Source organism: Neodiprion virginianus, chromosome 4, assembly GCF_021901495.1.
Source record: "Neodiprion virginianus isolate iyNeoVirg1 chromosome 4, iyNeoVirg1.1, whole genome shotgun sequence".
Classification (NCBI taxonomy): Eukaryota; Metazoa; Arthropoda; class Insecta; order Hymenoptera; family Diprionidae; genus Neodiprion; species Neodiprion virginianus.
The window spans coordinates 34,676,093-34,691,723 of NC_060880.1; the positions used below are offsets into that span (position 1 = coordinate 34,676,093).

Below are 15,631 nucleotides of genomic sequence, written 5' to 3' on the forward strand. Positions count from 1 at the left end.
GATTTTTTACGTGCACTTTACGGTTACCGGCTCGTAAAAACTCGATTATTATATGGTTTTCATCAGCTCCGATTGATTCCGGTGTAGTTATAATGTACACGTGAAAATGTACAGGTAATTATAGCATAATGCACCGGCACCGTCATTAATTTCACCGCTTATGCCTAATTTTGGCGAAATATTGACTATATTCTCATTTTTACCGTTGTTAATTATTACGAAAACAATTAAGCACGATGCGCCGTTTATCTTATAATGAAAACCCCCTTTTTGCCTGACAGAAATTTTTCACGTTTTGTAATTATCGTTGTTTAATGCTATGTAGAATCGTTATACTATCAACATTGTTATTGTTGTTGTAGATATAATGGATTTTTTTTTTTTTTTTTTGTTTAAAAGCGAAAAACATCCCTCGTCACTTTGAATGAGCGAAAAAAATGCAAACGGATAATTCACATCACGTGAATCGATGCGAAAGTATATCGCGCCCTTCATTTTAAAGTACGATAATATTTTACATTTTTCATTTTTTCATAAAATTTTGACAGAAATTTTTCTATTCTGTAATACGAATTACCTGCGTGAATACACAATCGGAATTTCAGGACTTTAACCGCACGTGGCTGAAAAATTATAAAAAAGAATTAATCAAGGCGAACGTTAAATAGTTTATGATAAAAAAAAAACGTTAAAACGACAGGTGAAAATATACTGCACGTGTAAAATAACCGTGACTAATTCTGTGTTTGGTAAAGAATATTACGAACATATTCAACGCGTCGTCGTTTAAAGGTGGGATTTGACGAAAAAGCGGAAGCAAGAAATGAACGCCTGAGCGTGTGTTTTACCGTATGTTCGGGATCCGTTGTAATAGAAATAAAGTAATAAACAGACAAGGAAGTGAAATATTATACTTTCGCGTAATACGAATCAAAAAATTGCCAATCATTTGCGCGTGGTATAAATTTTAGCGAGAAGATGCTTGGTAGACGATCTTATAGGACTGCGGAACAAACTGATATTATACATATTGTTACAAAGGGTGAAATCACCCGTTTCGCCCCCTCTTTAATAATCTAGTAGTCATCATAGATAAAAGACGTTTATAAACCTCTTATGTCTTTCAAAAGAATAAGGTTGCTGCGTCAACCAACATTATTGTAAAAACAGTCTTGTTTCAGACTTTAAACGAGAAACACATATTACGCAATTAAAGCATTTTCACAACATTTTATTCACGCTCTTGGTTTTTGACTTGATAATGAAACTCGCGGATCCATATTTATTTCCGTAACGTCAAAGTACGTTACAATATATTAACGAAAGGTGGAACGACACGACGATATTAATACAAATGATAATGATGATGCGAATGATGATTATACGTGCATATAACAGGCAAAGGCGGATCGGATCAAATATATATTACTTATAGTTTAGTGAAATAATGAAAACCAAAAACTGGAAATCTTTCATAAAATGATTATATATATATATATATATATATATATATATATATATATATATTTATTTTTTTTTTATTTTTTTTTTAACTTCTCTTTTTTCCGTTGTTGCGGTTTTGATATTATTAATGATAAGAATTAGAAACTGGACATAAGAACACACAAGATACAAGACATAAAACATATAAGGTATTACAGAAAGTGGTGAAAAATCAAGTAAGGTAAGACAAAATAATATTAATGATAATAATAATAATAATAATAATAATAATATTATTTATGATATTAATAGCCATAATAATAACGATAATAACCAGGCAAGGATTAAGTATGTAGTGACAAAGATACAGAGTAAGATAAATTAGAACAATAATAATTAAACATTAAAAAGTAATACAGACGTGTATAATACGTTGGAAAAAAGAGGACAAAAAATATATAACTATAAGTATAATAAAAGGTGATCATCGTCGCTGTAGTGCGAGGTAATGATTTGAAATTATAGATAAACGTAGGAAGTGCGAATTGAAGATATCCGTAACAAGATACATACATAATTCATACGCATATGTAATTATTCTACGTAATTGTGTAAAAGGTTAAACAGATCTGGAAGGAATTGAATAACCTTAGATAGAATGGTGAGAAGATTTGACATAGAAATACTGCTCGTGAAACGGCATGCCTTTAACATCATACGTAATAATTATGAAATTTTCAGAAACAATCCCTTTGCAATAATTCTTAATTCCTTTCCTCCGTTTCCGTTATTATACTAGCACCAAAACGAATCCTGTGCGTTTCAACTAGCTATACATTATTATCGTATAAAGAACATGAGAATATAACATAATGAGAAAAGGGAGGTGAAAATTCTAAGCGTAGTAATGACTGAATAAAAATGTTTTTCTCTTTTTTTTTTTTCATTTCCAGTCAAAAGAATCGACAGTTACCAATGAATCGATATGCGCGGTAATAATTTGACAGATCTTTTACCGATGATTGTTTATACCTTCAATATTTGATCACGCTTCCGACAGATTTCGCGGCTTCCAGACCTGTTGAAATTGAAATGAAAAGAACAAGAAAAGACTAAATTTAACGTAAACGTAAAGGATACATAAACGATAAGTGAGGTCGTAAGAAAATACAGCTGAGTGAGGTATATTACAGAGTTAGTGTCGTACGGTTTCGTAAGATACTTAGGAATTATAATTATTGACAGCAACGTCGAGTGTGATCAATAATAAAGATAAAAATTTTGAATAGTAGAATAGATTAGACGGTTTGAAAAATCGAGGGAGACAATATTAATATAGTTAATAGCGTTTATGCGAAGTATTGTGTGTGTGTGTCTGCTTTGCATGTATATTATATATAATGTGCTTGATTATGTTGTATATCGTCTGATGTGTTTCCGCACATAATCATAGAATTATAGTGCTTCGTTCGTTATAAAAGTATACGCCTCCTTGACTTACAATAATAATAATAATATTAATTATTATAATAATCACTGTCACAATAACACGCATCTAATCTAATCTAACGTAATTAGAGTCCCAATTGCGTGTGTATTCGTATCAATTAATTAATTACTTAGTAAATTAATCGTTAAAATAATTGATCAATTCTTTACTTTCGTTCACATTATTTAGCTGCCGTTTCTGTATAATTTTTAACGAAATAATTCTTTCTTTTCTGCACACTTCACCATCAATTATTCACATATACATAATACTTTGTATTCTCCTGCCTAATATACCGTGTTTCAAGTTTTTTTTTTTAATTTTTTTTTTTTTTTTATTTTACTCCATTCCAAACCGCGGTAGAGGGTCGAACCCTCACGTAAATTACATATAATATATGATTATTGTGTGCGTGATAAAACGAACAAAGCTAGATGAATGTGAGAAAAAAATTAAAATAAAACAAAAATTGTGTTCGCTGCCTTGCTACCAACCATTTATGTACCTATACGTGTACGTACAACGCATATTTATACACGTACGTACATGCATACATATATCGTACAGTTTTATCATAAAATCGTACTTGTGGTTGGTTTTCAGTTGCATTTATTTGTGTGTACATTTCATTGTTGTTGTTGTTGTTGTTGGTGTTTTTTTTTTGTTTTTTTTTTTTGTTTGTTTTAAATATAATTTTCTTACTTTATTTAGTTATTTTTCTTTTATCCTTGTAAACTACCTAGTCAATAATCAATTACCATAGCTTAACTGTTAACGCTCACTCCGACAGTTGTTAATTAAAAAATGATTTTTTTTTTTACTTTTTTGCCCGAGTAGAGCTGATTGTGATTTTTAACGCAATTCCTGGCCCAATTCTATCCCCAATGGGCTTCCTAATTGGCTGTGGGCTGTCACCGTGAGGCCAATATCTTTCGAATTCTGTTTACGATTATCCACCAAGAATTTACAACGTTTCAAAGTCTTGTAATTGTATTTGGAACGATGAAAGAGAAGCTTGATTTTAATTACATTGCTCCGAGGATTGTTATCAATTGCTTTTAAATATGTTATTTTATACATTTCAGAGAAACTGACAGAATTTCAATGACAGGGTAATATTTGGCCTCAGGTTTGGCCACAGCTTCTATCTGAAAAAATACCACAGTAGTCAGAGTCTTGAGTTGCGGATGACAGGTAATGAATGAGAAAAGAAAGAAAGAAAGAAAGAAAGTGAAAATATGAAAAGTGATAAAGGAAAAGCAAATCAATCATTGAAAGATGGATTGCATATATGCAAGATTACGCGGTATGAGAAAACGCGCGAAATCGATTTTGCGCAATTATACTGCTTTGGAAGTTCGGGCAGCAATCGTTTCGCTGCAATACAAGGAGGAAAAAAATTGTACAAAGTTTGACAGAGACAGTGACAGTTGATGCAAAAGAGCAAGAATATTATCAAGGGGGTTTCATTGCTAGCAAATAGTGATTGTCGTTACCTAAACGTTAAGATACTTCAATATAGTCGAAAGGTAAAATAGAATTATAATCGAGCTACTATATACCTATAATATTATACATAACGCTATTACTTCGCGCTTCAGACTTGAGGCGTCGTTATATTTTACTTTAATTTTACTTTTATCAACTATTATTATTCTCCTCGTTGATAATTAATGCACGCTAATACTTTTAAGCTTTCGGAGATGAAAGGAAAAGAATATTTACCTACAAACTATCGTTAGCTCTTCACGTTTCCTCTACGCAGGATCTAAACATTGACGATGGGTTCGTATTATACCGTAGGGAAATATATTTCGTAAATGCGGTTACTTTTATGACTGATTGATGAAATGATGAAAGGTCAGAAAGAGTCGCGCAAAGCGTGCGAGCAGGGGAAAATTCAATTTTACCAGAATTCACAACCAGTTACGTTACAAATTCCAGTTAAACACGAGAGAATTTACAGATAGCTTTCAGCCTTCGGATAATACAATAACTTGCCGAGGTGTTTCTTCTCTTCGACATATCAAGGACGTTCGCCGTTTATTTGTTACTATTACACGTTAGTCGTGCATGATTTGCATTATGGGTTGCCTGGGAAAGTGACATGGAGTGACATGAAGAAAAAAAAAAAAAAAAAAAAAAAAAAAAAAAAAAACTAGTATTATCGAAAGGGTGCCCACTTTATTTCAATTCTCGTGATAAAGAAGACATGGCATTGATTAGGCAGATTAGATATAGATGGATAGAATATTGAATATAGAGTTCGAAATTTGTCCGCCTTTTTTTTTTTTGTTTTTTTGTTTTTTTTTTCTTTTTCGTTTTGATGCGATATTAAAAAATCGGTTCATTATCAATCCTCTCGCAACTTTGTATCAAACATTCAAAGAACAACAAATATAGGTATTATAGAGAACCTTTTCCTACAATATATTATAATAGTGTGAAAATTTCCGTTTTTCTTTTCTTACCGTGTTTCATATATATATTTTTTTTTTTTTTTAAATTTATTTTCAACTATATATATTTTATACGTATGTGTATGTATAACGATGTCGATTTCTACTAATTTCAACACTTGAGGAATAATATTATTTTATACTTTTTTTTTTTTTTTCAAATCTCGCAGCGACAAATACAGTACTCGTCTTGTATCTTTATTTTTTCCCCTTTTTTTTCACTCTTTCTTTCTTTTATCTTCACTCTTTAAAACCCTGTCTGATCATATTACATATTATCATTATAATGTATAATTATTCAAACACAGATAAACCCCTTTCATACACCTGTATATCTATGTACGTAAATTTATTCAGTATATGTATATACTTGTCTTTTTTTTTTTTCTTCCCTTAAGATCTCGCAAGTTCTATCCACAAACCATTGTCGTTTTGCAGTAGTAATTTCAATTATATATTTTATTGTAATTACTTTTCGAAGTCAGGCTTCCTTTTCGTTCAAATTCCGATCACTGTATTGTGTATATATATGTACATACGCATACATGTATACACACACAGATATATATTTGTATACTAACATTAGCAACACGTGTACAGATTTGTTCTCTTTCATTTGCATACATTGCATTTGTATGCATACCTAGCGCTGTTCCCACGAACATGCGATTCCGTCAATTTTCAATTCGACAGGGCTCTAAGCGACGAACAATCAAATTGCGTATAAATATCACCGTTTACCCCGTTCAATAGAGTTTCTCGATCCCCCCGACTTGCCGGATCTCAGCGACAATACGATCTATCCTCAGGTTGATTTTTGAATATTTTTATCGTGTTCATTTACGTTGAATAAACAGCTCGTAAGTTTCGTTTATGGTGGAAAACAGCGCGATGCTGCACTTGCTGATGGCTTTCTTCTTTCAGAGATAGCGGTATTTTTAATGTCCACTAATGTAATCTGCATTATATGTATCTGCATATAATATACCAATTTAAACCTACGTATATCTCGATAATACATCAATACTGATAATCCATAGTGTTTTCAATTTTTTTTCCTTCTTCTTTCTATTCCCCGATATATTTGACAGTATAATAATAATAGCAATAATAATAATAATGATAATAATAACAATAATAATAATAATGTTGGTAATAATGTTTAATTTATGCGTTTAATAGCATATATGTATATTTATATGGTAATTATTATTATCATACCTAAGTCATTTATGTATTGTATTGTATATTATTGTATATCATATATCTATGTATATTTATAGCGCTTAGTTACACTATGTCTTAATCGTTATTATTAAATTATATATCATAATATTGACGCTGCCATGGGGTTGACGGGCCAAGTACCAAATTCTAATGTTTTTATAATATTACTTTGTTCTCTACCTTCATATTATCTTGTATAGGTAATAATCATTCACCCAATACTCTGGGTTTTTTTTTTTTTTTTTTTTTCTATCATTTGGCACAAGATAGCCCGTTACCCCAGATCTCGCAAAATAGATGACCTCGTCACGGTACGTATTTATACATTTATGTATACACGTAATACACACATACTCGCATGCGTTAAACATGCTGGCGACACACACGGACGCACACACACATGTATACATAAATATATAAACTTTCCTTTTTCTTCGTAACAGTTTTTTCTCTTCTCAAAATTGCATACTGAATTTGCCATTCGAGTACTATTTACGTCACGTAAAACATTTCAGCTAAACCACGGAATTCAGTTGAGTTGTATGATTATTCGTCGATTCAATAAATCAACCGATCCTGTATGTGTGAATATTTTATGCGTAAGCTAGTGTTTTGTGCAATGATTTTGCAAGTTGTAGATTGAGTCTCATTGCTTTTAAGAATTTTCAAATTCAATGAAAAAGGTGCTTCGAACTTACAAGAACGAACAGTCGAATATGGGTGAAATGTGTATGACAATGAATTGAAAGTGTTTGGAAATGTGGGAGAAATAATTGAATCGTCTTGCTTTTTCCTCGAGTGATAACTTCAGCATCAAGTTTTCGACATCGTCTTGTAGCGAGTGCTGGCTACCCCAACTCTCACCGCGGCCCCCCTCAATCCAGCTAGTATCGGATAAGATTCTAATATCTTTAATTAAAGTTTACCATTGCTGCCTATCATTGTACGATTACCGAATAATTAGCCAAGAGTTGAACTATATACATTGATCTTTTTCTTTCTTTTTTTTTTTTTTTCAAATTCATTTGCTTTGTCTTGTTTTTTTTTGTTTTGTTTGGAAAATAAATGAATATGTAATGCGGTTTACTATTTACATATGCCTGTTTATTTTCTTGTTCATTATTCGAGCTATTGACAAGTCTGAGAATACGAAGTAACACATTTTATATACGACACATATACACGTATACGTAATTTGTTCCGGTCAAATTTTCCAACAATTTTTAACTGAAACTACCGATATCTTTTTATGACGGTTTCACATCTTCCTCTTATATCGTCGATTGGAAAGAAATTCAATTTACGGATACTAAAAGCGGCTATCCGCTGAAGGTTTAGCCAGATGAATTACAATAATTTACAAGTTGAATTTGGCTGTACACGAATTTTACATCTATAGGGCAGCCGAGTTTTAAATGGAGTCACAAGACGTGCGTGTATGAATAAAATTGTGAAATTTATTGATTTCTTTATCATAGGCATAAGTAAAATAATTATAATAATAAAAGTTTACTAACGAATATAAGTTCGTCCGATCACGGTTGACTTTTTGAGTTCATTTTATTACCTGCTTTGCTTATGTTGTATGTTGTGATAGTATAATGCGTGCAAAAGGTGCGAAGCTGTCGGAATATTTCAAACTAAATATACTAAACTAGGGGATATTGATTTGAAATTAAAGGCAAGGCGATAAATTGAAATTGAATATTATGTAATAATACTTAAATCAAAATTCAACATAAGTCAATTGAAATCGATGAATCTTAAGCTAGGTTTATTTTCCATTAAAAACGAGGAATAAAAATTAGAAAAAAAAGAGAAAAAAAAACAGAATACCGCACACAGAAAGGCCATGCAGTCACCTAATAATTAACAGTAATGATAATAATAATAATTAATAATTAATAATAAAGAAGCAATTAAAACTTAAAAAAATACTTGTAATAAAATTTAATACTAGCGGTTATTTTCTTGTTTAGGTGTATGTGTGTGTGTGTGTGTGTGTTGTATGTGTGGTTGCCTGTTAAGCATTGTTTTGTGCACCAGCGACATAATACGGCAATAATATGATCATCGTTATTTATTTATGCGCTGTTTAAATTAATTCCGCGTTATTTTCTCGTCATTCAAACTTTAAGTCATATTTTGCGTTCAGTTTGAACTAAACATTAACGGCAGATAAATTTTGTAAACTTGTCTCGTACACGGCCAAAATTATCTCTCCAAGGATACTTGACTCTTAATACACCAAAATGATTTGTTCTTTGATCAATTACATTATTAACGTGCCGAAGTAGGTACTTCTTGCTCTAAATCTATCTCTTCACCAATATCAATATTGAAAGCCGTTCAAGAGTTTTCCTTGGTTAAAAGAAATAATGTAAATGTAAGACACAACGTTGTAGCAAGATTGATATAATATTTCAACTTTATTTAATATAAATTTAGGGTATGTTTTATTTCCGCGTAACGATGAAATTATTTATTTGAAGTGATGATCTTCTAATTTTCTTTCCTTTTTTTTTTTTTTTTTTTTTAGAGAAATTAGGCCGTTGAATGTGAATATAATATGTTCGGTTATATTACAGAGATTCGAAAGATCGTAGATGCAAAGACTGGCCCCATTTGCTCATGCCGGCTACTTACTACGCGATTCAATACCCTCAAATTTCAATTTTACCGAAAGTCAATCTCAGAATCTGTGCAACGAAATGAAATGAAGTGGAAAACACAAAGAAAGAACAACTATGTAAGACGGTGAACCAGTTTTGGTATAACATTGTTTGTGAAAAGTATTTTGAGATCAGTTGAATCTGTGAAACGTGATAAGACATTGATGATGTTTATTAACAATAGAGAAAATTGCACATCTCATTGGTTGACTCGGGTTCTCGTAATACATTCGATTCGATAAACAACGCAAAGTTCCGTCTAACAAAATCCTCCCTGGATTTCAAATTTAGCCTACTTTGGCACAGTGAACATTGCCCGGGCCGGCACTCGCTGTTTTTATTTTTACTTTTATCTTTATCTTTACGCATTTTTTTTTCTACTTAATATTTTGTTAATTTAATTGACTCCAACAGAATATTATAATATCGGTTAGACCAAAATATACACCGTTACAGCGCATTCATTTTAGTATTATAACAAGGTATTATCTCACATTGTATTAATTTGCTGTGTTCAACAAAGTCATTTGCAAATTCTCCAATGTCCATTGCTCAATAACACTGTTATCATCATCATCATCATCCTCATCTTCTTCTTTTGCTTGTACCTCTTCTCTCGCAAGCCTGATTCCGTACACGTTTATATTAATTACCATAATGATTATTGTTTAATATTCATAGTCTATACATAATATATTTATGTCCACGTATGCCTACACACATGTATATCGGGTATATATATGTGCGTGTGTGTATGGATGTTTGTGTGAGATTGTGTATGCCTGACGTATAAATGTATGTGTATAGTAATAATAATTTGATCTTGTAAAGTTGGGCCATATAATTTGATGGTATGACCATCGTCTTTGTATTGTGTATTTCATTACTCGTTAATATTTCACTATTTCCAAAATTCATACTCTGCAGATTTTTCTTACTTATAACTTTTCGTCGCGTGCCCGTCAGTTAATAATACTAAACTTCTTTTTAATCATTATCAATTCATAATAGTAATAATTAATATTAATTCATTCATAGTAATATATATATATTTGTAATATATCTTACATGACGATAATCTTCAAACACAACAGAAACTTATTCAGCGCTTTTTTGCCTTTGCACTTTTATGTAGCTACCGTGTTGTCCGCAAACGCTTTATTATGAGAGTTGGACTAAAGATATTATGATGGTGGGAATCAAAACTGAACATTGTTCAGACCTGTCATTTTTTTTTTTTTTTTTTTTTTTTTCACTCTTGTCGCAAAACTGAATGCAACCGATCATTTATCAATGATGCATTTGTCACAGAAGTTAGCATCGTCAGTTTACAATCCCTCACTGCACTTTTATAACGTGTTTAATTCGTCATGTCATTTTAATACCAGCAACTTGAATAGCGATATGTCAATGTTCATTTAAACTTCACCTATTTTATTTACGATAAAAAGAGCTACGCATTTCTAAAGCCCTAAAATTAAAACATTTAATACTTATCAAACTGAGATACAAATAATATAAAAAAATAAAACCCTTAAAACACATCATCAATCGATATGCTTGCAGATTGTGCACACTTTATAGTAACGATGACAAAATCAATAATACGCGACTTTGGTCAATCCTTTTCCTGCCATCATTTATAAATATTCATCTCGTCATAAAAATAAGATTTCCTTAATCAAAGTTCTGCTCTCGCCTACGTCGCTTATTCACCTCAAATTTCATTCGCAGGTTCTCTGAGCCGTATTTTCAAAATCTCACGTGTCATTTCGCTCCGATTTCAGATTATATTTCGTGATAATAATACCATTTTATATTTCCCATCAACCTAGTAAGTGATACAAGAACATTTGTTTCGGACTCTTCGTGTCCCTTTCCAACAACAAACACAACTATGATTATCAAATAATTCAGCTATACGGACATAGAGCACCTGAGCACATGAGATTTTACTTTCCTCCAATTGTTAGTCATTGTATTAACAGCGATTTTCATACAGTAAATATGCATGGAAATTTGTTTTTTACAGGTTCCTGACTTGGCTGCGCTAAGCATTGAACATATGGGCAAGAACGGGAAATGGTTGCAACAAAATGATGTTGTAAGGTACTAATTGAAACTTTTACAGATCTTTTTTACGCTCCATCAAACCTAGCATTGAGAATAATTTTTTTTATGACTGTTTTCATAGGCAGCCTGCAGCAGTACAAGTATATATTATATGTCAATTGAATAAAACATACGAACACAATCACGTTGCGTCAGTTCATACCTTGTTACCTCGATATAGCGCATTGGTAATGTGAATCGTTACTTATTTTATCGTAATTATTAGATTAAAGTTACCTGTTGAATAATCTTGATTTTTTACTAGGCTTAAAAATTCTTAGCTCTTAATTAGTAGGTTTTTCTGGTTGTTTTTTTTTTTTTCAAGTTTTATTTATTATTATTAATTTTTTTTTCGTTTTTGTTTTTGTTTTTCTATCCCAGGCAAATCCTAGGCTATAGCGTCGCGCTTGTAAAATATATATATATATATTTATATGTATATATATCTTATCTGTTTAACTCTGTACAAGAATGGGATTGTCAGCGAGGGGCTGGACGCCCATTACCAAAATTAGCGATACCGAAAGCATTGCCAAATACCAGACGAAACTTGATCTTGTTTCGTTTCGGTTATTTATTTTTCTTTTTGTTGTTGCTGTTATCGCCTAGTATTTCCCAAAAATACAAAGCAGAAGACAGTATACAGATTGCGAAGTAAGGAATCGATGCAAATCTTGGTAAGATTAATGAAAAAGAGGATATGAAATTTCAAAGGATATTCTCGAACTTGGCATTATTTTCAGTATCGCTAGCCCTTATCTCACCCTAAAACTGACCCGAACAATACTGGGGGCGTGGAAAACGATAATTACGCAATTTTCTATTTCGACCAACGGCACGGCCGAAATTTGAAAGGATCCTGCTGGTATAACTCACTGCGGCGAAACGACCGATGACTAATCAATCGATTACCTAATCGATCCGCAGAGCAATCAGTCGTATACAGCACTTGGGTACCAGTAATGAACTAGGGTGTAGGGCTGGAACCACTGCGGCTCGCTGGAAAGCCTCTCTTGTTAGATGTTACTCTTCGAAAACGACACCCTGAGGTGGTTGGATTCGCTCAGTTGGAAATTGTGCATTTTCTGAAACAGAATTACATTTTTTTCAGTTAATTTTTACAGTTTGACGAAATTTCAGAGATTATTGCTAGAAAGAGATTTGTGACGTTCGGCTTGAGAGTGGAAAACTTGCGTTTGGTTACAAGCGCATTGATTTGTTCGTTTTACCACGAACCTCGAGATTAATTTTTATTTCGTAAGTACAATTATATTTTCTTGGTTACATCGTAATATACTCACAATCAGGGCCACGACAGCATCGTCCATGCTACCCATTTGAATCAGAGCCATTTTTCTGTCCTTTGGGAAGAATTTGAAAGCCTTTACTGTAAAACCATTCTTGGTGAAGGCATCTTTGATCTCTTCTTCGGACACTGTTGCTCTGAAAACAATCACGAAATTATAAATCTGAAACGATTCTGAATAAACCCGAAGATATATATTCGTCGCTTTACACATGACCAAATTCTTTTTAAAAATGACATGACTAAGGTAAGACTCAAGGTATAGAAAGGGAAATTGACTTACGGAATGTTTGATAAATGCAAAGTAGAGCTGGGTGGGTAAATGTTTTGGTAATTTTTTGAACCGGGTTTTTTGAACCGGTGCAAAGGGCTGTTGGTGTAGTCTTTAGTGAGTCCAGCGTCGGGTTGACCCTCTTTAGGTAGCTGCACTGCCTGATGTTTACTGAGCATCACCCTGATTTGTTTGCCAAATACTCTGAGCTTATCCATATGCGTCATTGCTGAAAGTCACGTAATTTCGACATCGTAGAAAAAGTTTTGAATCAAAAGATCTAAACTGTTTATTTCGTGTTAGATGAAAAATAACAATATGTTAATACATTACTAATTCTCACCTAAATGAGCTTGATGCGGCTCAGCAAGCTGAATAAGTGCGGAATCTTTCTTGTTGTAAAGGATTTTCACACGTTGTACATCACCATACACGCCTATGCCATAATTGGAAAACAAACAAGAAAACATCAAAATACATTATGACACGTACTGCAGGTTCGAAATTTTTTTTATATATTTTCTAATTTGATCTATGCTACTGACTGTCGTCGTTCTTTCGTTCTTCTTTTTTTTATCTCTTCAAATTGAGACCTCAGTATCCATATACTATATGTATATATGTACTCTCGTTAAAATCCAAGTACATGCACGCAATGTTGAACAATGAGTAAGTGTGAGTTCGACAGTCAAATTTTGTTCTTTAAAAATAAGCAAAGGGAAAAAAAAAGTGAAAAAAATTATCTTTCACGATGCTAAGTGAGCAATGACAAGAATACTCATTTTTTCAGGACAAAGAAGAACAGGCACGAACATTCCGATAAACGGTTATAATATGTGCGTAAAATTTGAGTGTAGAATGCAATGATACAATATAAGGTATATATATATATATTATCGATGGACAAGGTGATCGATCATCATGCACTGTGCAATCGAATCCGATATTCGAACGCTTAATCATTGTCATTCGTAGTATAGTTAAAGATTCATCATTCCTATATGAAAATACGAAATAAGCAAAGCTTATATATTATATAAGGTGTTTTGTTGAATTAATAATAAAATATTAATATGATAAAATTCAGAAGAGATGCTTGAAGAATATAGTAGAACGTGACGAGTGGTGGAGAGCAGTAATAAATAAAATGAATAAGTGAAAATTTTGAAAAATCAGGATTAAAATAGTTGAAATCAAAGCTAACCATACGTGAGAATTTACGTTTCAATTTCAATCAATGATCAATAAATAAACTTGTGTTTAAGCATCAACGCTTAATACGACGAAAATGAAACAAACAAACAAACAAATACGAATTTAATCTCGTCTTTGTTACATCATTATTCACCAAAATGCAATTTCTCAAAAACCAGGGTAATGAGAAAAAAAAAATGAGTTATTCAAGGAAAACTATAGAAGTGGCACTCGAAATTTCGCCGAAACAAAAACTAAAAAACACCGGGAAAACCAGAAAGAAGACTGGGGAACAAGACAACGGTTGAGTAACCAACGATAATATTTGCATGATGAGCGTAGTATAAATATATAGGTATAATAATTAATAATGTAATATAATTAATAATATAAATGTAGAGACGTACCGAACAGGGTAAAGAGAGCGTCAGGCGTGACCATCTACACAGAGAACAGACAGAGTCCACAGTCAGTAAGTTATAGTCAGTGAGTATATAGAATTTATGATATAGTGTGGGCGAACGATTCCCGTTAAGCTTTCCTCTCTCGCAATTTATAAAGTGTACTTTCATTAGCTAATGACTCAAGTTTAGAAACAACTTTTTTATTTCTTTCATCATCTCTTTAAAGGCGAGTTTGAAAAATTTATTAAGTCAACTGCGGGATATCATCGTGACGAATAGATTAGCAGAGACAAATGATAGAGTTGGAAAATGAAATAGAAAATGAAAAATGAAAATTCTAAGGGATATTAATTATGCGCTTTGTATAATATATATGTACATAGTATACATACATACATACATGTATATATATAATATGTTATTAGCTGCCTACAGAGAGAGAGAGAGGGAGAGAGAGAGAGAGAGAGAGATGAAGAGAGAGAGAGGGAGATGATAGTGAGAATCGGAGGGAAAGAGGGGGAGAGAGAGAGAGAGAGAGAGAGAGAGAGGAGGAGAGAGGGAGAGGGAGAGAGAGAGAGAGAGAGAGAGAGAGAGAGAGAGAGAGAGAGAGAGAGAGAAAGAGAGAGGGCGAAAGATTCATGGGCGAAATCGGGAATCGTGCGCAACACAATGATAGTATAAGTACACACAGTTATAGGTACAGTAGTGACAAGTTACAGCAGCTGCGAAGTGTGGCATTGACACACAAAATCGAAACACTTTTTATAATATGTATTTACAATGATGAAAAAGAATAGAAGAGAAGGGTAAAAAAAAAAAAAAAAAAATAACGAAAAACAAGAAGGAAACACCACAGAACGTTTTCCGCGAGTCATTTTTGATTTAGCATTTTTTTTCACTATTTGGCAAATGAATAAATGATGCATGGTGGAATTTCCTCCTTTCTTTTGCCTTTCATCATTTTTTCATCTTTGATTTCAATTTGTTGACAAAGCGCTTGGATCGTTATTTTTATGTCATATCAATTATATGTTACGATTGCAGGGCTCAAGTT

At 32.4% G+C, this 15,631-nt stretch overlaps 1 protein-coding gene across 7 annotated transcripts in view; it reads right to left on the reverse strand.

Annotated features, from left to right (window-relative positions):
- Positions 1 to 11,669: 11,669 nt before the first annotated feature.
- The window catches only part of LOC124302987 (polypyrimidine tract-binding protein 1), a 350,109-nt gene continuing 346,147 nt past the window's right edge, over positions 11,670 to 15,631 (reverse strand). For all 7 annotated transcript variants that reach the window (XM_046759630.1, XM_046759627.1, XM_046759629.1 and 4 more), the window contains 5 exons: positions 14,581 to 14,614; positions 13,323 to 13,415; positions 12,992 to 13,208; positions 12,704 to 12,845; positions 11,670 to 12,487 (listed from right to left, as the gene is read on the reverse strand). In XM_046759630.1, the coding sequence (XP_046615586.1) occupies positions 12,419 to 12,487; positions 12,704 to 12,845; positions 12,992 to 13,208; positions 13,323 to 13,415; positions 14,581 to 14,614 (555 nt within the window). In that variant the 3' untranslated portion in view covers positions 11,670 to 12,418. The remainder of the gene's footprint in view (positions 12,488 to 12,703; positions 12,846 to 12,991; positions 13,209 to 13,322; positions 13,416 to 14,580; positions 14,615 to 15,631) is intronic.